The sequence below is a fragment of the Cryptotermes secundus genome, unplaced genomic scaffold, assembly GCF_002891405.2.
Source record: "Cryptotermes secundus unplaced genomic scaffold, Csec_1.0 scaffold629, whole genome shotgun sequence".
Classification (NCBI taxonomy): domain Eukaryota; kingdom Metazoa; phylum Arthropoda; class Insecta; order Blattodea; family Kalotermitidae; genus Cryptotermes; species Cryptotermes secundus.
Window position 1 is genome coordinate 175,743 of NW_019744122.1, and position 23,416 is coordinate 199,158.

At 37.7% G+C, this 23,416-nt stretch overlaps 2 protein-coding genes across 2 annotated transcripts in view; both read right to left on the minus strand.

Annotated features, from left to right (window-relative positions):
• LOC111874514 (zinc finger FYVE domain-containing protein 1) overlaps positions 1-7,445 on the minus strand; it is a 24,630-nt gene extending 17,185 nt beyond the window's left edge. The window contains exons 1-5 of the mRNA XM_023870080.1: positions 6,765-7,445; positions 5,469-5,750; positions 5,118-5,340; positions 2,802-3,013; positions 553-719 (exon numbers count right to left, since the gene is read on the minus strand). Of these exons, the coding sequence (XP_023725848.1) occupies positions 553-719; positions 2,802-3,013; positions 5,118-5,340; positions 5,469-5,750; positions 6,765-7,034 (1,154 nt within the window). The 5' untranslated portion in view covers positions 7,035-7,445. The remainder of the gene's footprint in view (positions 1-552; positions 720-2,801; positions 3,014-5,117; positions 5,341-5,468; positions 5,751-6,764) is intronic.
• A 3,314-nt stretch (positions 7,446-10,759) lies between these two features.
• On the minus strand, positions 10,760-23,102 carry LOC111874517. Its single transcript, XM_023870083.2, has 7 exons — positions 22,833-23,102; positions 21,002-21,263; positions 20,735-20,888; positions 18,274-18,342; positions 14,008-14,198; positions 12,498-12,683; positions 10,760-12,035 (listed from the first exon to the last, which is right to left on the minus strand). Exons 1-7 carry the CDS (start codon positions 22,841-22,843, stop codon positions 11,733-11,735), a joined length of 1,176 nt encoding a protein of 391 aa, XP_023725851.1. The 5' UTR covers positions 22,844-23,102; the 3' UTR covers positions 10,760-11,732.
• Between the last annotated feature and the right edge of the window lie 314 nt (positions 23,103-23,416).

Below are 23,416 nucleotides of genomic sequence, written 5' to 3' on the forward strand. Positions count from 1 at the left end.
TAAAGTGTGAAACCCCGCAACTGTGTGATAAGTAATTGTAGCCGTTACTTGTAGATTGTTAAATAAACCAATTAACCATCTCTACGGCGTCTTCAGTAACGAAACACGTTACACTGGTGTCAGAAGTGGGATCAGTAACGCAAAACACGTTACAATATATATATACATAATTTTTTTTGCTGGCTCTACAGCCCCCTTTGGCTCTGGCATCTGATTTTTCAATTTCATTATCATTTTACAGATGGTAGGACCCCTTGGACGAGTGATCAGCTCATCGAAAGGCCTCTACCTAAACACTGGACAACACAAACACAGAATAAACACATGCACATACCAAACATCCATGCCTTGTGTGGGATTTTAACCCATGATCCCGGCTTCCGAGCAAGAGAAGACAGTACATGCCTTAGACCACTCGGCTTCCGTGACCAGCCATTAATAGATATGTACCCAAAATAGTGTATGAATACGGGATTTTACTGTAATTAGCTTCAATACATATTTATCAACCAGGCTTTTAAAGCCAACTGATTACTGTTTCCTACAATTTACCGGCATCGTTGAGCACATGAATGACACAGTCCCTCCTTAAGATGACCCATACTGCTCTCACAGCGCCTCTCACATGACAAACATTTTACTGGACAAGTGAAGTACTGGTCAGGAAACAGCACAGTGGAACTGTGTTCTATTTCGCCACTGAATTTGTCATTCAGAATCTGAAATATAAACAGTAACATCAGGCAACTCAAAAATAAAGAAGCATGAAGTCATCTTTGTGCTTAATTAAGCAGCATCATGATGGTGTATCAACAAGTAGAGGTATAGCTCTGTGCATCCTCAACTTCTATATCAGACTGAGGTGAGTGGTCATCTTTGTGCCCTGGAATCCTTACCTCCAAGGAAAGCTCACTCGGTACCCACTGAATAGGTGGCTGGGTGGGCCAAGATCCAGTCTGAATCCAATGGTGGAGACAAAAATCCCTGCCTTTGGCATGAAACGAACAGATCACTAGCCTGTAGCTTTGTTATTGTACTGCCAAAGCCAACCTAGTTCCCAGGCATGTCAAATCATTTCCAAATTCAAAGCCTCACAGAAATAAACACTGTTTCTTCTACTAGAATTGATTTATGAGTAAGTAAGATAAAACTAATTGAACACTCACTTTAAGAGAAGGTAGGAAATAAAACAAAGGGACACGTTTGTTGAAAAGCTCGATTTATGTAGTGGAAACTAAAATTTCATACCTTGGTGTTTCAGCCTCAAGACTTATGTTGCACTGAATGTTTCAGTTGTATGAGCAACACTTTTGCTTTGTATCTGGGATCACTAATCATCCTCCTATTCAATGTATGAGTAATATAATGAGCTGCTGACATAGTCATTAAACATACAAAATATACAAAAATAAACAAATAAAAAAGGGCTGTTGGAATGGCAAATTAGGCAGAGGAAAAGAAATCATACATGACAACAGCGCACTGTTCCTACTGACACAATGTAAAACATTGTTCTCAAACACCTGTGACAAATATATGCAACTTTCCAATATCCCAAGCTAAATTTTAGGAGTACACATAATGAGTACATCAGTCTCTCTCAAAGTCAAGGTCACACATAAGCACCAGTCCATGTGCCCATTGTCAAAACCCATTAGCAAGAACAAAATTATTTTAGTAATAATATTAATAACATTTAAAAGCTTCCGTAAGCACACTGCAGCCACTGATGGGGTAAGTATGGCCGCAGCTACTTGCTGGTGAGGGGTTAAGGTGGATGCAGCTGCTCGCTGTGAATCGTCTTTTAGCGATTCCGAGGAAGCGGTCGCTGACCTAGCCTCACCTTTCGCTGTCTAACGACTCTGATGTTCTGTAATATGATGTACTGGGCGCCACTCAGTAGAGAACATGAGACTTTCACAGGACCGTTAAATGGGCCTTGGCTTCAACATGCAACCAACTAAACTCATGACAAACACTTGCGCTTTACTGAATACTTTGGATTTAAAACAGCATTAGTAACACGTGATGGTTTTATACAGTTCTTTGTTCCCATATACAGATCGACACGATCACGCATCTTTACAGTTTGAGAACTCAGCTTTGTCTGTCTAACACAAAGAAATGGGTGTATCATGCCAGCAGCTGCTTAGCATGACATCATCCAGTAACTGGCGTTTCTTATTGGCTATAACCTGGGAAGTACTGTGTTAACCACGTATGAAACTAACATCATTGCCTCACTGAACAGAGGGAGAACCCCTAAATTATCAGCTTCATAAGAAGTTATGCTGTGACTACATCATTTTTACTTAATGTATGTCTTATAGCGTAATATAGCGTGTGTTGATTTATGCAATTTCCTCAAATTCATATTTTAAGTTTTGTTGAAATACAATAATCATACAAAAAAGTATATGTGTACATAAATTGGGCGAAGTATGTTGCTAAAAAGGAGTAACCAGTTACATTATTTGCTTAAAATGAATTATATATGCCTTCAAAATAAGTGTATTTCATTAGCCATATTAGAATTACTAAAGATATTTTATTTGTTAAGGGTTTCTGTTCAATACTATTTTGCTAAGCAACGTTATCTCATGAGATAATCCAAGACTATTTTCTTATTTTCTTAAGCAACCTATACGACCCACCCATTTTTCATTGTCATCCTAACAATATAAGACAAAGTACATAAACTGTAAAGCTAATCATTATGTAATTTTCTTTATTTCCTTGTTAAATGATCTGTCTGAGGCACAAACAACCTCTTCATGACACTTATGTTTATACTGTAATACCTTAAGCGTATGATATACAACTTGTGGTTGTCTGGGGGAACGAACTGTTGTGTTCTCCAGCTCACTCTCCACAGCTGCTTGAAGGTCTGAGAAGTCTGTAGCCAATGACAATGTTTGAATTCCCACATACCGCAGAGAGCTGAACGCCTCAATCTCCAGTTTACTCTGAGCAAATCGGTTACGCAAGAAGTCCTCAGCACTTTCAGTTAAAGCTATAAATCAAATAACGAAGTATTCAGAGACAAACAGGAATCAATCCTGCTCAGATAAACTGTCATCCTGCATGACTGCTTTTTGAAGTTAAAGTTGAGTATAAGTTCAGATTAAGCAGTGGGTCTTCCACCATGATAATAAGGGTTAAGTCTATATCTCCCTAACTTAGCACAGACATAACACTTCACAAGCAGTATAAAACACTGCCACAGCAATTCTGATGCGATGCTGGCAGTTCAGTAGTATCTTAATTTACTCCGCAGTGAACACTACATGACAAGGGATACACTAAATCTACACTTTAACCTTTACCTTCAACACAGTTTTCATTCTGATCTTGTAATCAAACACCATTTACATCCTTCACTAAGTTACTTCTAGGTTAGTAAAAACGATAAAGCCATCCCTGTAACACGCCATGCAGGCCTGTAGGGTTGAGATGAGGCTCCCACATTTCTAGAGAATCAGCTCTCACATGGAGGTGAGGTTGTCAGCCTTATGCGGTGGCCACCTTTTACCCTGCAGGAAGGTTCCTGGTACTCATTTCTGTTACAGGGTGAGTTGACCCCAGGACAGTAGCGTGGGTGGAAGGATTAGGTCAACTGAAAAATCATATTACCTCACTGGGATCAAACCCGTGATCTTCCAGCTTGTAGCAAGTGCCTCAATTGATTATGCTGCTGCATGGTAACCCTTCCTAAATACCCCTATTCCTCTACAAAGGTCTCTAATGTTCTTGTTCTTACTGTTCATTGCAAGCTCATCAATTTTGTCTTCCAAATATTCCCTCCTTTTATTCCTGAAATGCCTGTAGGCTTCATGTCTTATACTGTTCAGATTAGCCCCATTTATTTCACTTGGATTAAGACTTAAGAGTTAATGCTGAATTTTTTCAAAGCAACAAAACAATGAGGCCTCTACTGATTATTACTGATTTCAAAGTCTAACAGCTGTTATAGCCATAAGCCACTACTGAGGTAACTACGCCCAAAACCAGAAGAGTGTAAGTCAAAACAGCAGGAGTTCTGGGTAGATTCATAAAGCACATACTCCTATTGTACAGAATTCCAGTTTTAAAACTCTTGTGCTGCTATGCTATATATAGGTAATGTAAGTTAATATTTCAACAGTAAAGGCAAAGTTCTTGTGCTAAACTAATTAAGCACTATGCCATGAATATGTATGGGGGTGTGGATGTATAGATCCATGTATTCTTGGCCTTAGCACTAGTTGGTGGCGAGTGGCCAGCTTCACACCCCAGCCGTTTTACCCCGGTGAAAGAGCCCCTGGTACCCATTGGATAGGAGGATGGGTGGGCCTTAGAATTGGTCTGGATGACGTGGAGAGGAGAAAAATCTTGCCCCTACCAAGACTCAAACTCCGACCCCTCAGCTGTCTAACCTGTGTAGCCAGTTGCTATACCAACTGCATTATCCCAACTCAATATAAAACACAATTTAACTCTTGGGTTAGCATGCTGGGTCTGTGCTTAGAAGGTCATAAAATCAAGAAGCACAAATTATGCCAATACAAAATTTGTTGATAACTGCAAAGTTTAACAACATTACCATAATTGTAACTTTTGGCTTATAATCAATATTCATACATAATTTGTAAGAATATTATACAAAAGCTATTTTCATACAGAATTTCATATTTCTGGCTTCTGGTTTAGTTATCCCTGTCAAATTAAAAATTAAACAAAAATTTATGCATGTCCACCGCTTTATTGTTTTAATTATATAAAGAAAGAACCTTACTGATTGTTCCACAGTTTTCTAAAATCTACTAATGTACATAATTTCTGGACCCTGTATTATATACAGGTACTGTCACTTCCATCTCACATGTTTTGTGTCCACCATGGTGTTATTATAATCTGCAGGAAATGAAAAAGACAACACTGGCACAGCTCCTAATGGCACAGTGTTTATACTAGATTTTCGTAAAATCAGAACTTCCTTATAATTTAAAAGAAGCAGTAGTATTTTGGGCTACTACTTGAAGATTTATGGTACACCTGAAATGTACTAATTTAGAATCAAAAGTACAGAAGTGAACATAAAGGAACGTCAGACTAAACTGCAGATGCAACAGACTTACATGCCTGCAGAGTACGTGTGTGCCTGGTTTCGTGGAATATGATAACTGCAGGGCCAAGGGCTGATAAAGGCCCACCAAACTCACTGCGCTGACCCACAGCTTGCAACGCTGCTTGGAAGTGTTGTGTGTAAGCACGTGATGCTGAGCCCAGGAATGTGAACAAGTCAGAATGTAAACGCTCTGATCGTGTGCGATAAATCACAATATCTGACACTGCAAGAACCTTGAACATAAACATAAAGGTCACATAAAGTAATGATACAGAAGTTACATTGCATATCATTAAAACTCTCCCAGTGTTATGCAATAGTATATTAAGAGTACCATAAACTTTACTGGTCTTTAAATCACCTTAAGCAGTAATCTGGTTCGCCGATTCTCATGACTTGTGGATCCCAAAAGACCCTCTGTATCCAAACAAATAACTCTGAAGTGAGGATCATATGCAGCCCATACACCAAGGGTGCACGAATCTTGCTCTGAAGATGTGTGAAACACTTCCTCTCCTTTAAAGAACGTATGGTTCAGAGTATGAGATTTCCCATCACCCGTTTTACCAAACACTGAGACAACTTTGACACGTGTTGAGCTATCACAATTTAATCGCCCCAGAAACTGCTCACCTGATGATACCTGTGAAAGGTAAAACATGAATAATTCTGTAGTTTCTGAAACTTTATTCACACTCTGTACACAGAAAACACATTACAGATGTTCAAGACTTTACTGATGCTGTGGTTTGTAAAATATCAGCTGGCTGCCTGGGGCCTCAATGATCACACAGAAAGAAAATGCACTAGAAACATGGTCCAGTGCCAATAAATAAAGCATGTGTAAACAAAAAAGTATCAAAGTGTGAACAGCATTTGTGTCCCTCTTTGAACATTTAAATTAAGAAGAAAAAAGTTATATGTACTTCCAAGAGGACAATACATCAGCACATGCTGTGAAAAATTCAATGATATAGGATGAATTCCATGTTCCCTTTATATAAATGTGTGGTGGTTTTTACGTCTCGCAAAATATGAAGCTAGGGTGTATACAGACATGACCACAATATCTCTAGATTTTAAAACCTGAAATTTGGTATATTTCTGCAGAAATCACAGAACATTAGTTACTGTTATGGAAGACCTTATTGAGAAATGCTGTGCAATACTGTGGGACACTTCTTAAAATAGATGCTGAAAAATCACTATTAGTAAAATGTTCCAATGGGCAAAATTTTAAAATACAGACGGATTCTCATTCTATACTGCACTAGAGTGCATTTCCTTCCTGTATGATTACTTATATGGCAGTTTATACTTGGAGCTTTGATAAGAATGATGTAATGTTTCTGATACAGTGTTGTGTGTATGTTAAAAAGCTTTCTAAGGGTGCCACCATAAGCCCACCAGAGAGTCACAGACTGATAAAGTTTGCAATCATTAATTATTCTAGACATTTGAAATATATCTCAAATATCAGTATGTCCAGATTATTCAGCTTTTGAAGTTGGTAAGCGCATTTCCACCTAACCTACTTCACTTACTTTTAAAAATCAAGTTCCAGTATAATTTTAACACCTACATTAAACTTCAAAGATTAAATCATATGTATACAAACACTATAATGTTCATGAAAGACTACTAAATGATATACTACCTTCAGATTCTCTTTACCATCCAGCAATAAAAAACTTCCTCTATTGTTTTTATCAAATCTTGTGCCAAGTTTCAATGATGTGAATTCTGTTGTGAGTGTCACATCTGGGGGCAAACTATTCAAAGATCTGTTCCCTTCTGAATATGAGCCTTGCATCAATCTACTTTGCCCAAATATTGAAGGGGTATCAATTGATTCCATAATGGCAGAACAGGCTTCAGAATTCTGTAGCCTTAACGATTTCCTCTGTATCTTCAATGGTAGTTCCATGGGCGATACTGCATACAACAATGCATCATCTTGCCTGCAATATGCCACGAAAGCACGTCTTCCCCGGTATTATAAGGTCTGCAGAAGTTCTTCCTTTCACTACGTATACATTTTTAAACTGCCGTTATTCCATATGTTTCTCGACTCCCTTAACCGAACATTATGTACCACTGGCTTATATTTCATAGGCAATTAGCCAGTGGTATATTTATTGATAAATATATAGAGCACCGTTCGATGTCACATCAAACAACGAAGCAAACGAATGTCATAAATTACACTTCTCTAAATTTTCAATAGTCTACAAACACATCGATCAAATTCACACTTTACGTCGAAATGACTGACGGCATAAACCCTCGCATATCACAATTTCGGTAAATGTTGAGTCATGTGCCATATGTTGCTGTATCAACATATGATCACTAGAGGGCAACGTATTCATGCGAGATATCGATTTTGTGAAATAATCGATAGAAACTTTAAATTAAGAGTTAAAACCGGTAATATCGAAAGTTCATGTTATGGGCGTTATGGTCTATATAGGTATTATTCTGACTTGTACTCTTCTCCAAGTATAATTAGAATAATCAAGTTAAGGAGGATGAGGTGGACGGGGCATGTAGCAAGAATGGGGGGGAAAAGAAATACATATAGGATATTGGTGGGAAAGCCAGAAGGAAAGAGACCACTGGGAAGATCAAGGCATAGGTGGGTGGACAATATTAAAATGGATCTTAAATAGGTTGGGATGGATTGATTTGGATCAAGATATGGACCAGTAGAGGGCTCTTGTGAATATGGTAATGACGTTTTGAGACAAGGGAGGCAATTCAGAAAGCAGCACATCAGTGTCTTCGGATGGCTGGAACGGAATTTTACATAAGGGGAATTTTCAGACTCCCAGAACACTGGGAGAAATGTGTACAAAGAAGTTGTGATTATGTGGAGAAATAAAGAAAGGTCTGTAGATTGAGGTGGTGTATTTGGTCTGTCAATAATAAAGCATGTTACTTTACAAAAAAATGTTGCTTGTGACTTTCAGTACGACCCTCGTATATGGCGCCGCATGCCAGAAGACGGAATTCTTCATAGTCACCATCATGAAAACTTCAAATCCTACATTCAATCGTTGTAAGATTCTGCCATTAGTATCCTGAGCCTAATGATTCCAGTCCAGCCCCTCCTACTTCATTTAAGATCCATTTTAATATTATTCTCTCATCTACATCTTGGTCTTCCTGATGGTCTCTTTCCCATTTAAGTTTTATGCTACCATTTTCATTCAACCTGACCTACAGACTCCTGATACTTAATGTTCTACATCTTGTATCTTAGTCAGTTCCAATGAATCTGTGAAGTCCAAGATGGCAGTAAGGTTGTCAGCCCTATGTGGTGGCCGCCCTTTACCCCCAAGAATATTCCTGGTACTCATTTCTGTTAGAGGCTGAGTCGACCCCAGGGCCATGGTGCGGCTGGAAGGATTAGGTAAACTGAAAAAAATCCAATGACCTCATCAGGATTCAATTCCACGACCTTCCAGCTTGTAGTATAGTAGGATAATTATGTGGAAGTCTGTATCAGAAAAGATGCCATTATGGAGGGGGGGGGGTGTCTAAGTCATAAAATTGTATACTCAGATAATTTTGTCTGGGCAACAGAACTATTTCTCTTTAATTCTGCACCATGAATGGTGGTGTCTTATAATTAACAAATACAGTATATTTTTCTGTGATTTTCTTCTGGCAATCTGGTTTTCTATCATATTGCATACCCTTGTTTCACAGAATCCAAGAACATCAGCGTCTGATCAGATATCATGATCGAGCGGTTAGCATACTAGCTTTATGCCTGGGAGGTCTCAGGTTTGATTCCCAGCCCATGAAATGGACATACTCAGTTTTGTAATGTAAATGCTTGTACAGTACCTTAAAACAGGTGATAACTGCTTCAACATTATTTCGAATTCATTATTGACAATTATCCTTTCATTCAATGCCATTACATACACAATTGAGGAAGGGTCATGAAATAAACAGAGACTTTACGAGAGCATTTTGGCATCTTATCATTATGAAAATACCGTTTTATAAAATGTTAGTAGAAAATTATTGTCACCATCATCACAAGATCTCAAGTGCATATGCACGAAGTTCCAGACCTTGACAACACTGAGTACTCATTCTTTTCAAACATGTGAAGCACCGGTGGAGAAATAACTTGGAACAGTTGAGAACAGGAAATTTTCCACTGGGGGAAAGACACGTTACTGCAAAAATATTGTAAAGTTTTAAACACTGTCATATGATAGTATGGTCATGTACATATAATTTGTTGTTTACTCATCTCCATCTAGTGTCAAGGCTGACAAAGCATGGAGCTATATCTCCAGCCCCATATATGTCTTTATAGCTTAGCTTAAGTAAGAATAGAGGTAGCTTTACTTTTAACTNCATATGCACGAAGTTCCAGACCTTGACAACACTGAGTACTCATTCTTTTCAAACATGCTAAGCACCGGTGGAGAAATAGCTTGGAACGGTTGAGAACAGGAAATTTTCCACTGGGGGAAAGACACATTACTGCAAAAATATTGTAAAGTTTTAAACATTGTCATATGATGTTATGATCATGTACATATAATTTGTTGTTTACTCATCTCCATCTAGTGTCAAGGCTGACAAAGCATGGAGCTATATCTCCAGCCCCATATATGTCTTTATAGCTTAGCTTAAGTAAGAATAGGGGTAGCTTTACTTTTAACTTTACTCTTGATATTTTAGGCATCAACTGTGAAGTTTCATGGCATACTGCATGTAAGACAAATTACCTGAGAATACTCACTTTCTGATCTATAAGCATAAGCATGCTTATCATAATGAAAGAATATTTAAATTGTACTACCTCCTACTCAGTGACAAGAATATAATCTTTTTAAGAGGAGTGTGATAAATATGGGAATTAGTTTGTATAATAAGGTCCCCAATCAAATAAAACAAAGGGAAAATTTTAACTCATTTAAAAAGGAATTAAAATCTTTTTTGCTGAAACATTCCTTTTATTCTGTAGATGAATTTATATATTTTGATTCATCAAGTGTGTAAATGTAATATGTAGCTTATTAATTTGTTGTATTTTGTGTAAAGACAATGAAATTAATGGTAATTAGATCTAGATAATTTTATTCAGATGACAAACCCCCTATATTAGGGCGGTACAGTGTATTCTGTAAAGATACGCACGAGAATCTGACAATTTCNCTCATAATGGAAAATATTTAAATTGTACTACTTCCTACTCAGTGACAAGAATATAATCTTTTTAAGAGGAGTGTGATAAATATGGGAATTAGTTTGTATAATAAGGTCCCCAATCAAATAAAACAAAGGGAAAATTTTAACTCATTTAAAAAGGAATTAAAATCTTTTTTGCTGAAACATTCCTTTTATTCTGTAGATGAATTTATATATTTTGATTCATCAAGTGTGTAAATGTAATATGTAGCTTATTAATTTGTTGTATTTGGTGTAAAGACAATGAAATTAATGGTAATTAGATCTAGATAATTTTATTCAGATGACAAACCCCCTATATTAGTGTGGTACAGTGTATTCTGTAAAGATAGCACGAGAATCTGACAATTTCCCTATCAAATAGTTGTAATATCTGTATGTATGGATTGTTGAATGATAATAAAAATGAAATGAAAATCAATAAACACCAAATACCTTTATAATGCTACATTTTAATTATAAGAATTATATAATTAGCACATTAAATGTGTTGCATAAAGTAAGTAATAACTAAATTGCAAATGTTATTCTGATATTAAGGAAACAAACAGTTTTAATTTCCAGCATAATCCTCATTATGCTTCTCATGCAATCTGGAGCAACTAGATCCTCGCATTTGAATTACAGAGTGAATATATATAGCACAAAACAAAATCCCTCTGAACATTTTCTCCTCAAACTTACTGTATAAAAATTCTACAGAAACAAAACATAATAAAACAGTACAGTGAACACTAGATTATCCATAGCAATGAAGGGGAGAAGTAATGCAGATAATAAAAAAAACAGATAATCCAGATATCTGGAAATACCAACTTTCTATGCTGCATTGAACCATGAAACTCAGTTACCACTTACTGGTCGCTAGACACCAAGATAAATATCTTTCCAACAGAAGACAGTGACCATTGTTCAGTGGTAGTATGCCCATGAGAAAAACAATAAAATAATAAAGCAGAAAGTTGTGAAGTATGATACCATGTATAATCTGCTGCAAATTGTAAATTATTATTGATACAGATGTACTGGGCAGCACCTTAACATCACAGGAAATTTTAATGAAATCTGAGGGTCCACACATGGACAATCAAGAGTCTCTGTACACCTTAAAAGAAGGACTACTTTATGTGTACTTGGTACTTGACATATGAGTACTTGACACACAACCATTATTTGTCCGTGGATATGTACTGTTCTTTGTAATATTCATTTATAAAGTAAACTAGACACAATATTATAGGTTGTGCTCATATGATGAGGCACTCTATGAATGGGGCTGTGGAACATGAACCATTTGAAAGTGAAGGATCAACTGTACCTCACTGCCCAACAATACAACACGCTGCATCCTGCCACAGTTTAGATTGTACATATATCATGTAAGTCTATCAATTACACCGTCACCTCAAAATCTAGATCGAAGCATTCGAAGACACAACTGTTCTACCTCGCTTGAACGGACCCACGCCTGGAACAGTGGTCTAGCCATAATGGGATGTCTTTGTGTCAAATGCACTGAACTGTCTGGTACAACACATCTTATCCGGTCATTGATGCACCCATTTCTCAAATAGTATGTGGTCATCAAGGTGTATATATATTTGATGTATTTAGTATCCATGCAAAGCAATGAACTTCCTGTCATAGTATCTCTGGTAGAAACAGTCTTAAGGTAGTTGTCTGTGATGACTGGAACCACATAGTCCACCTAAACAAAACAATTTAATATCAGTCCTATTTAATCAAAAGAAAATAAAAAAGTTGCCTTGTGGACAGAAGTATAGTTTGTGAAGAATAATCAAAAGATACTATGCATATGAATCAGTTGCATTCTGTGTCTAAAACATCTATGAGAAAGTTGCTAGATTTTACTTCCAAAATATGTTGGGAATCAGATCACTATACTGGAGATCCTGTGCAACACATAACTTGGTGCCTACTCAAGGTATAAGTGCCCTCAGAGATGTTTTGAATAGACATCAGGTATACTCAAGAACTGTTTTAGATTGATGGTTATGCTGTGTATTATAAGACTGATGCAGGAACAAAGTACATTAACAATTAAGTAGAAAAAAGGAAAATAAATCACATTATTTACTTCAATATTGTAATAATCATGCAATAACAAAATGCTTACTTGAAATATCTCAGACATATAGTTTACTCATACCTGATGGAAGCATGCTGATATGAACTGCTCAGGGTTGCTATTTACAAGATCTGAATGCTCATTCAAAATTACTACTCCAATGCAATGCATATTTTCCCTCTTCTTACGAAATTCTGTGGCAATTTGCTGTGCTGTGTGGAAGCCATCAGATGCAAATGTTAACAGGACTTTACATGTGTATTTCATCTGTTAAAAAGCACGGTTACATGTTAACAATTAGTCTCTTTTGTGTACATGTATCTTGCTGCATGTTTGTGTACATTACAGTTAAATTCTGTTCACACATGAAGTATAATTATTTGTGTAAGTTTGGTGTGAATTCAGTGGAGTAATTAGGCTCATAATGAATGAAAGTTGCAAGAAAATTTATATTAACTTCGAAAGTCAAATGCTGTGCGCACAAGTCCCATTGAATTCAATTTATTTTTCAGCCTTGACAGCATTTTTTAAGCTATTATACCACACCCCACAATCTGGTGGGTCACTTTGTATGCACAGTGGCAAGGACCGTCTAAACCAACACTGGTCTTACATATTGCTACCGAAGATTATTTTTGTGATGCAAAGTTTTATTTGCAAAATTATTTCTCTGAAGTAGTGTGTGTGGAATATCGATTTTAATTTTGTTTCATCATAATACTGAAAACAGAAAGCCAGTAAAGGACATGTTGCATAAACAGGCCAAAGATTTAAGTTTTAAGGTTTTACCTATTTCAAGTGTGAAGCAAACAGTAACTGGCTCTCTAAGTGACAGGTTAGTCTTGCCTACAAAACATTTAGTATTTAACACATTCAGGACCGGAGGGGCCAATTGGCCCTCTACGTTTCTATAGCGTTGCGGACTGGGCGGGCCAATTGCCCCTTTTCTGACGCGTTATGTTGCAACCAACTATATCTCGCTGTGTGGCCACGTTGCATCATAACTACTGTGTAGTTGACCTCGGGAATGTTTGCTAGCGTAGCTCATGATCATGCTCATTTCCTATCACACCCTAAAGAAAAAACAACCGGTCCGCAATTTGTTAAGGTGGATATTTAAAGTGGGAAGCAAACAGTGGCAGGCCTATTCATGCTACAACTTAGTATCTCTCTTTCCCAGGGTGGCCATCTGCCTTCTTATATCAAAGCTGGTATAATAATTGTTCTAGAATTAATTTTATGAGTAGTGTATAAGTTACATGAAAAATCCCATTGTTGCCATTAAGATCTATGACAAATCCTGAAATAGATAGTGAAACACAATCTGCTAACAATGTACACACTAACAGTATTATGACAAAATTTTATAGCCTTATGAGATATCCTCCTATTGTATTATGGGAAGACAAACTTTATTTCCCATAAATAACGTTTTTACAATAAACTATTTCATGGGAATTTTGAAGATATTTTTTGACTTTGTATGTTCCATAAACAGAATCTGTACCTAAGCATTGCTACTACAATGAAAAGCATGTTCAAAAGAAGACACATGCATAATTCATAATCAGTGATTAATATATTAACACACCATTGGTTTGGATCTAATAACTGCAGTTTGGTAGTTCTCCTCCTCTAAATCCTCAGTTCTTGTATGTGATTGTGAGGCAAGATGCTGGGAACCAATCTCTCGAAATATGAAGGGAGCAGGTGGAATCTGAAGAGGTCGGATGATGTTGCTTCTGTTACTGATTTCAGTATCACTCATGGTGTCTGAATGACCTGCAGGCAACACAAGAATGCTTATTTTATCAAGATACACTGGGGGGGAACTGTTGCACATATGGTTAATTTTATACATAAAACAAGCAGTGAAATTTACTTTACTATGTTAGCAACTTGACCACCTCTGTGGTTTAGTAGTCAGAGTTCCTGCCTACAGATCCAGAGGTCTGGGTTCGATTCCTGGCATTACCAAATATTCTGAGTAGTGGGTTTGGAACGGGGTCCATTCAGCCTCGTGAGGATAACTGAGGAGCTATTTCAAGGTAATAGCGGCTTCAGTCTAGAAAACCGAAATTAACGCCCATGGGGGATTCATTGAACTGACCACGTGACACCCTCTATCTGCTAAAGTTGATACTAACTTCACAGACAAGCAGCAGTCGCTCAGTCGGTATAGTTCACTTGTGGAGTAAAACCCAGAGTTTGTGTTTTTTCATGTTAGCAATTTTTTCTTAATTCGCTTAGTGGGGGGTGGAGTCCAACTGGGTCCACTCGGCATGGCGGTCCCTGACTGGCCTATTGTAGCCTACTTCGGGTGATTATGATGATGGAGAATTTGGTGCAATGAAGATTGTCCCAATGCCACTTTGTCCACCACAAATCCCACTTGACCAGACCCAGGATCGAACACAGGATGTCGTAGTGGGAAGCCAGCGACTAACCGCTTGAGCTAGGGCGAGGCCAGTTAGCAACTTGATTTAGCTGTCAACTGAATGGCTGAGCCTGTGCACAAACTACTGTATCAACAAGGAGTATAGTCCATTGAAAGACTGAAAGTCAACTAACATTTTGGAGGAATATGTCACCTCCATCTTCAAGGTTGAAGAGTAAGCTCTGCTTACTGCCTGCTTCATGCTGGTTTCTTGAAATTCATCTCAAAGGAGAAACAAGTTACTTTCTCCTAAATGACACTCCACTACCCAGCCCCTCCGGGGTTGAAGAAATGGCTGTTTCCTCATTTTCCATCCACTGGAGCCCTGAAGAAGGTAATTATTTCCCAAATTCTCAAGTTCAAATTTTCCTCCCGTGAGAAAAACTACGGTGGCCCTGAAAAGGCCTGTTTATTTTTGCATGTTTTACAGGTTCCGCTTATCCTACTGAAAATGATATAGATCCCTGGAAAGGTCCACACTTTCTCACTATTCCACTTTCCCTCACAACAATAAACTAGTGTGCTCCTCATAAAGCATGCTTTTGTCCATTTCTTGCCACTGGCTCAGACTGAGTCCCTTTCTTTACCCACTCTCCTTCAGTCTCTTGACCATCCTCATAACTTGCCTATTCCTGAACCCACACACTGCAACCCTGAAGATTGAGGCAGCATATTCCTCCAAAACATCAGTATCCAGTTGGGTTCCCAGATACCCTGTTTTCCCCGGAGTCTTCCGTTTTTTCACACAAATTTTGTTCCTCCGTTTACTGTTTACCAGGAGGGGATAATTCTCCATTTTTTTATTTAAGTCCATTGCGAATTATATTTCATGGGTTAAATATTATCATAAAATTTCTGTAATCCTTGGAAAATGACATTGTTATAGTTCCTTTCGTTATGTTGCATTTTGTGAATGTTGGCAACACTTGAGGTTCTAAACCAAAGCAGAGGTTGTTGGTGATAGTGTATTTTTAATCTGTTCAATCTTCGCTAGAAAGTCAGTGTCAAGTTAGCAAAAATATTTGAGGGCGAAGAAGAGCCATCAAAGACTCCTCCACGGATGAAGTTGAAATTCCAGGCCAAACATAATCAAATATATCTTAAGAAATGGGAAGATATGTTTTCATGGGTTAAGCCGGGACCAGACAAGAACCGCGCATTTTCTATGTTGTGTAGGAAGGATTTTAGTATTTTGCACGGTGGACAAAGTGACCTGAGGCAACACGCAGAATACAAGGGACATAAAATTAAGGAAAAATGTAATTCTGGAAGTTCAAATAAACTTTCGAAATACTTTGTTAATTTAAACAATAAAGAAGAATATGACAACAGCACCGCGTGTGAACTTGGTTTAGTGTATCATGCAGTGAAACACAACTTAAGTTATTCCAGTCTGGACTGCGGAAATAAACTTGTGTCCCATATTTTCAGTCATTCCGTGATTGCTTCCAAACTTTCATGTGGACGCACTAAGGCGGAAATGATAGTGAAGTATGTTCTTGCTCCTAAAAGTGTAAATGACTTTGTGTCTATTTTAAGATGTCCAGAAAATACTTCAAAATTTTTTTCGTTGGCTACCGATGAATCAAACAGAAGCAATCGAAAAATGTTCCCTGTTTGCATCCGGTACTTCGACCCTTTAAAGGGAGTGCAGAATAAACTTCTAGATTTTGTTGAAAGTGCTGAGGAAACGTCTATGGCAATTACTGGTTTGGTGCTGCAGAGCTTAGAAAAGCACAACTTGGATGTAAATTATGTGTCTTCTTATTGTGCAGACAATGCCAATGTGAACTATGGAAAAACACATTCCGTATATCAGTTGCTGTGAAGTAAAAACCCAAATTTACTGAAAGCCAATTGCTCTAATCATGTCATACATAACACAATCAAGTTTTCAATTGACAGATTAGATGTTGAAAGTGTAGTCTTAAAGATATATAATCACTTCTCTGTCTCTGTCAAAAGAAGAGAAGAGTTAAAATCATTCTTTGAATTTTTGAATTTGGAGTGGAATGAGATTTTGAGGCATGTTCCAACTAGGTGGCTGTCATTAACACCAGCCATTTCTCGACTGCTTCAGAACTGGGAAGCAATGAAGAGTTACTTCAATAGTATTCCCAACTGTCCAAAAATATTATCTAACATTTTCATGAAAGATGACCCAGAGGAAGCAGTGTTGCCTGAAATCTTCTAATTTCTTAAGTAATATTTGAAGTCAGCTGGAAATGGTAGATAAAACACTGGAAAGGTCTGACTTAAGTGTACTAGAGACTTACAAACAAATGAAACTTCTCAGTTCTAAAATCCAGCAGAGAAGGAAAGACAACTTTTTTGGTAGCAAAGCAAAAGAACTCATTAATGGATTGTCTATGCCATTACAGAAAAAGGTTACTGAAGACCTGAACAGCTTTTTTAGCAATATGCTTCAGTATCTGCAAAAAAGATATGATGTGAGAGATGACAATCCCTATGCATCCCTTGCAGCATTTTCTCTAAAGGAAGGGACTGAGTTCAAAGATTTTGAAAAAGCCATAGAAGTGTTTCAGCTAGGTGAAAATGTTTGCACTGATGACCTGTACTAGGAATTCAGCAGCCATCAAGATTACCTCTGCAACAGTGTGAACAGATATGGTGATTATGTAGCAAACTGGCTTACATTTTTTTCTTCAGTACCTGAGCATGATGTACCAAATATTTCCAAAGTGGTAGGATTTTTGTTTAGCATCCCTGGCTCAAATGCTTTTGTGGAGCGAATCTTTTCATTCATGAAAAGTAAGTGGAGTGACACAAGAAACAAATGCTCAACAGATTTAATCAAGGCAGAACTCCAGGTGACAGTGAACTATGAAAGCAAGTCCCGTTCAGAATTTTATAAATTTTCAAAGAGTGATGTTCAATTATTAAAAAGTGCTAAGAGTTCAGTGAAATACAATTAACAGAATCTGATCGACCAGCCCTTGAAAGTTATAAATATGTAATATTTAATATTTGTGTGTTCTACAAATGTGTGCTTATGTAATACAGATGTGTAGTAGCATTTTGTAAGTTATGTAGTATGTTGATTATGTATATTTTATAGCCTATTAGTTGTGAAAAATGTCGTTATAAACAAGCAATGAGACATCACTCCTTTTTTTATTTTACAAAATCTGGCAACCCTAGTATCCGGTCAGATGACTACATGGTATCACAACTCAGATCATCATCTTAAACATCACTGCCGTGAAGACCTCAAAACTTTAAAATTAAAACAATGTTACCACTTAGCAAACAACTGAAATTAAATAACATCAAGTCTCCCATATTTTGAATTATCCTACTTTAAATGCTCATTACATTATTATATTGATGGGCATCTGGAATTTAGGAAAATACAATGGTACACTAAACTTTTAGATCCTTCAAACCCCAAATACTTACCAGAAGAAATTGAAAAATAACCGCTTTCTTCATTGCACGTGTTACTTCCCATGACATTATCAGCCAGACCTGCATTAAATAAACAAAATAATCAGCTACAAGTAATATGCTGTTGGACATTATCCATCATCTTGTCTGTTCTAAAAACCGTCTAGTTTCTATTTCTATCTCCGGAGATAGGGGCTAGCTCTGTCTATTGGACCCAACTGAGTAGGTTTTACCTGAAGACGGGGACAGATTACAGTTCCCGAAACGTTGTGTTTTTAATAGAAACTAGACGGTTTTTTAGAACAGACAAGATGATGGATAATGTTCAACAACATATTAATTGTAACAATTTACCATCATCACAAACTTTTAGAAAATAATCAGCTGTTACAAAATTAATTCAAATTGAACTGCCATCCAACAAATACAAGGTGTACTGTCTATCATCAGGCTGATTCCTGCAATTGACATCATGTAGGTAAACTCCAATTTACAGTATTAACGATAAACCTTTAAGATAGTGTGTCAGTTATGTACAACTTTGTAGCTATCACAATGGTTCTGACATAGTTACAGAATTTACTGGGAGCCGGGAAAAAAAAACAGTCAGTATAGTGACTGGCTACGGGCTGGAAAACCGAGGGGTAAGTATTCCAAGTCCCAGCAGGGACAAGAATTTTCTTTCCTCCATGTCTTCCAGACACGTCCTGGGGCCTACCTAGCCTCCTATATAATGGACACTGTGGGCCCTTTCACCAGGGGCAAAGTGGCCAGGGTGACAAGCTGACCACTCACCTCCAACTACTGTCAAGATCAAGAAAACACTGATCTATATGTCCACACCCCCGTATGCCTTCACGGCACACTACTTAACTAGTTAAGCACAGGGACAACTTTACCATTACCTTTTACAGAATTTACTGACATGCATTTGTAGTACTTGAAACCTTTTTCTCTTTTATATTCATTTATACTGATATATTTTTATGTTTCCCAAATCAATCAAAACTCAGTTTACACGTTAAATAACTTCTAATTTACTACAATTCAATATTTCTTACACTGGGTGTAACATTCATTTTTAAAACAAAATTTTCTGAGAAATTTGGCAGTAGATCACGTCACATGGATGTGTGCTATAGATACTCAGTTATATGTTAACCATACAAGTATACCATATACAGTGAAATTCTTACCTTAGTTCACTGGTTCACGTATCTGCGCTTCACAGCAACTGGTGTACCGCTAACTGAGAGGTGAATATGGATATTGCTGATGGCAAATTTGGAATTAAGGGAAGTTATTAACTTCGTGGACTGCCTGACAGCATCATGTTTCATGGCAAACACTGCAGTTCATGCATGGGAATTTGTTTGTGATTTGTCATGAGTGCGCTGCAGTTATCAGCTTCAATAGCCATTTGTTCACAGTTACAATTAGTGACCAACGTGTTCTGTCATGGTGCAGTATACTTTAGAGCAATGTGTATTTCTGTATGACACCTACATGAAATACAGGTTTGTTATAAACTGTCAGTCAAAATTTCAATGTAAATTTTGTCATGAAAGAGTTGCCAGACAACAAACAATTCACAATTTGGTGAATCAACTTTGATCAATGGGCTTCTTAACTGACAAGAAACAAAAACATAAGCGCCCAGTGCTTCCTGAGGACAAGTTAGATGACACAGGGGCCAGATTTGAAAATACACCTAGTAAATCACTGAAACATCTAGCTCAAGAGACTGGAGTGTTAAAGTCTAGTGGAAGAAAAGCAACACAACTGCTGAAGCTTAGACCTTATAAAACAACAGTAATGCCTTGCAGGTGTGTAATCTAGCTAGCAAGATTCATTTTTGCAGCTGATATCTACAGTCTGTCGTCAAAGGTGAGATGGATCCACAATTGACATGGACAGCATTTTCAACACCTCCTGCAATCCACGAATTGTTAACTACTACTTTCTGAATGTTATAGGTCAATGGCCATTTTGATATATTGGCAAAATTCATACATGCCTCACAGACAAGGATGCATCAGTTGCCGTGGAGCACAGTCATGAACCGGTCAACGAATATAAAAACCTCTGTGTGTATGTATTATAGTGTAACATGTTGCGGAACGGAGCCCCCCCCCACCAGCAGTGACGCGGCGGGTGGGTCGGCGCTCTCCTCCCCCCTCCTCCCCACGGTAACGTAGCGCTCCCAGCCAGCCCTCCGCGGTGACGTCACGCGGTGACGTAACGCGCACCGCTACGTGCCCGTAATCAACGTCCTACTGTGACGTGGCACTCATTACGCCACAGGCAAGCACTGCAGCTATATAAGTGGATGCACAGTGCGTATCGATCAGTTCGAGTTCGAGTTCCAGTGTGGCTACCGCCGAAGACATTCCGAGTTATAAAGNGTGTATTATATTTATTTACGCTCAACTTCATTTGAATGCAGGGATTACTATATTAAGAATTACAATACCTGACATTAGGTCAAGTGTCATATTAATAACATCAGGTCTTCCCATTCTCTTCAAAGCATTAACAATCTTGTATAATGTTGCATCTTCATGCTGTACAAATGCCAGTAAAGTGTTATAAGTTGGATCTTGGGAACTGAAATTGTATCTTATACACTGCAACACATATACAAAAACATAAACTTACAAATCACTTTATAATCATCAGAAAATAAAGTCAAGACCATTACAAAAGCATAAACATACAATGTAATTACATCTCTTTTTACCTTTATCAGCAAAGGATTTATTCCAAGATGAATACCAAACTCTTCCCATCCAGCTGAATTGTAAGAGGACTTAGTAGAACTCAGCCACAGGCATATCATCATCAGAGTCTCTGATCCCAGTAAATCAAAGAGAAAAGCTGCATGAACCCTTGACATTTTTGTTTGCAATTCAGCAATTCTTTGCTCTAAATTTGGTAATTCTTCTAATTCTTTTTCCATTGCCGTCTTCCTTATAGCTTCCAATTCTGGATTACGTACTATTCTGCGATAAAATACAAGAGAATTATGTAAAACAGAGGCACAAATCAAGTACGTGGGAATCTTACACTTTTCCTTTGTGTATGCACTTCCTGCTCCTAATTCAATTACAAATTCTGAAGGTGTTGTTTTGATAATCCCACCAATCCAGATATAAAATCAAACATGGAAAGCACTAATGAAAATTAATAACAAAGGCCACCAGTAGCTGCTATTTTTGTCAAATGTAAGACAAGGAAACATCTGCATGCTTACAGCATGTAACTTGCTGAACTCATAGCAATTTGATACATAACAGAATTCAGCCATCCAGTTCTTGCAGTCTTATAGTGAATGATTAAAGAATGATCTAACCAACATATTATAACAAATCGTTTCTTTTGTTTCATACTATGGCTCTTCAGGTCATGTTACCATGAACTGTGTTATGTGGGTACTAATTTTTCACAGAATATACTGCATACATCTTCAGAATAAGAGTGTGCAAGTCTGAGGAAGTGGCTGATTGTGTAGAAGATGGAATGAAACAAATGTGTAATGGAGGACAGTAGTGGTCAAGCAAAACTATGAAAGGGGAAAAAGAGGAAGGGTCCTAGACTGGTCAGTGGGAACAGTGTGGCACGAAAAGCACAACTACTCCAGGAAATCATGAAGGAAGAGTACCAAGTAACCCTTCCCCAGGGAATGGATGGAAGGGTAATACTTGCCCTTTACTGGGGCACAGAACAAAGTAAGAAAGATGTATTTCTGTCCCCAAAAAGGAAGAGTAGAAAGAGACCATTTCAAGCAGAAAGGCAGACATGAGGCAAATCCAGGTTTACCCTCTGAAGGAGTGTTCCAGCATAACTATAATGTCAATGACAGGCTTTCATGACTTGCTCAGAAAGAAACCACCTTCCCTAATCACGTTATTGAGATGAAGCATGTCTTCTTTGGCTTCCCTGATGATGCAGTCTTTGCTTCTGTATTATTTGGGTTAGGATACTGGTACAGTATCATAAAACCAGATGTGATGACCCAGGTTTCTTCCTTGCCCTTAGGTTTTCATGGTCTGTGTCTAATGGGTCACTTCAGCTTAGCTTCACTGTTATGTTTAACTTATCACATGACTAAACCCCAAAAGCCGACAGACCATTCAACATAGATTTATGCTGGATAAGATGTGGCTAGAGGACATTAGTATTCTGACCAAAAAATACAGATGAACAGATTATATCATATGGAAAGTCACAAAAACTGTAGCTCATCCCAATAACATGACAGTTTGTTACACTCAAGCAGTTAACCCTTCCACACTCTACTCTTACCATGACAGGTGTGTACTCCTTCCTCCTCAACTCACTATGATCACTGGCCTGGCCTATCTTACCCGACTTGTTTTTCTATACCTTTTTTCTATTTACACCAGCTACTCTCCCAAGTATGAACAGACTCTAGAGACGAAAATTGGGGTCTTCCTCCAAAATGTTGGTCTCCATAAACGAATGTACACGGTGGCATAACTCACAACATCCCCAAAATGAATCTTCACTGCCATGAAAACCCCCATCTTTTATGTCCATTTGATACTTGCCTGTTATTCATCTTCGTGCTCTAGTAATAAGGCACTACCACGACTTGAGGAAAGTACAAACTAAAATAGTCAGATTACAAGAAAAATCATCCACTTCCAAAACCAAAATGCTAATTATTCACTATTGCTGATTTTCCACTTCATCCCATAAAATTTAATTTGTACATTTCCCGAGCCGAAGTGCTAGTACATTTTTGTACGCAGACAACACTTTCCCTACATTCTGTCACACTGCCATTATGACGATGATGACGATTATGGCGGTCACAGAGATCACAGAAGTGACGTTTATGACCACAGAAATTATGACCTTTATGACAACTCCCACAGATTGCAAATGATTACGGGTTCACGGATGTAGAGAACCTCACGGATTAATAACCATTACCGACTGGAATGATAAACGTGCTTTAGCAACTTGTTAAATTCCTCGAGTTACTTGAACGAAATAAACGCAAATGATTCAAATTATTCATGAAAGCTTTAGCATTTTCTCCGAGACTATCCAAAAGTATTCATACCTGTCAAAGTCGAAGCCACATTGTGACCATTGGTCGGTCAGTCAGTCATTCTGTCTTTGTGTC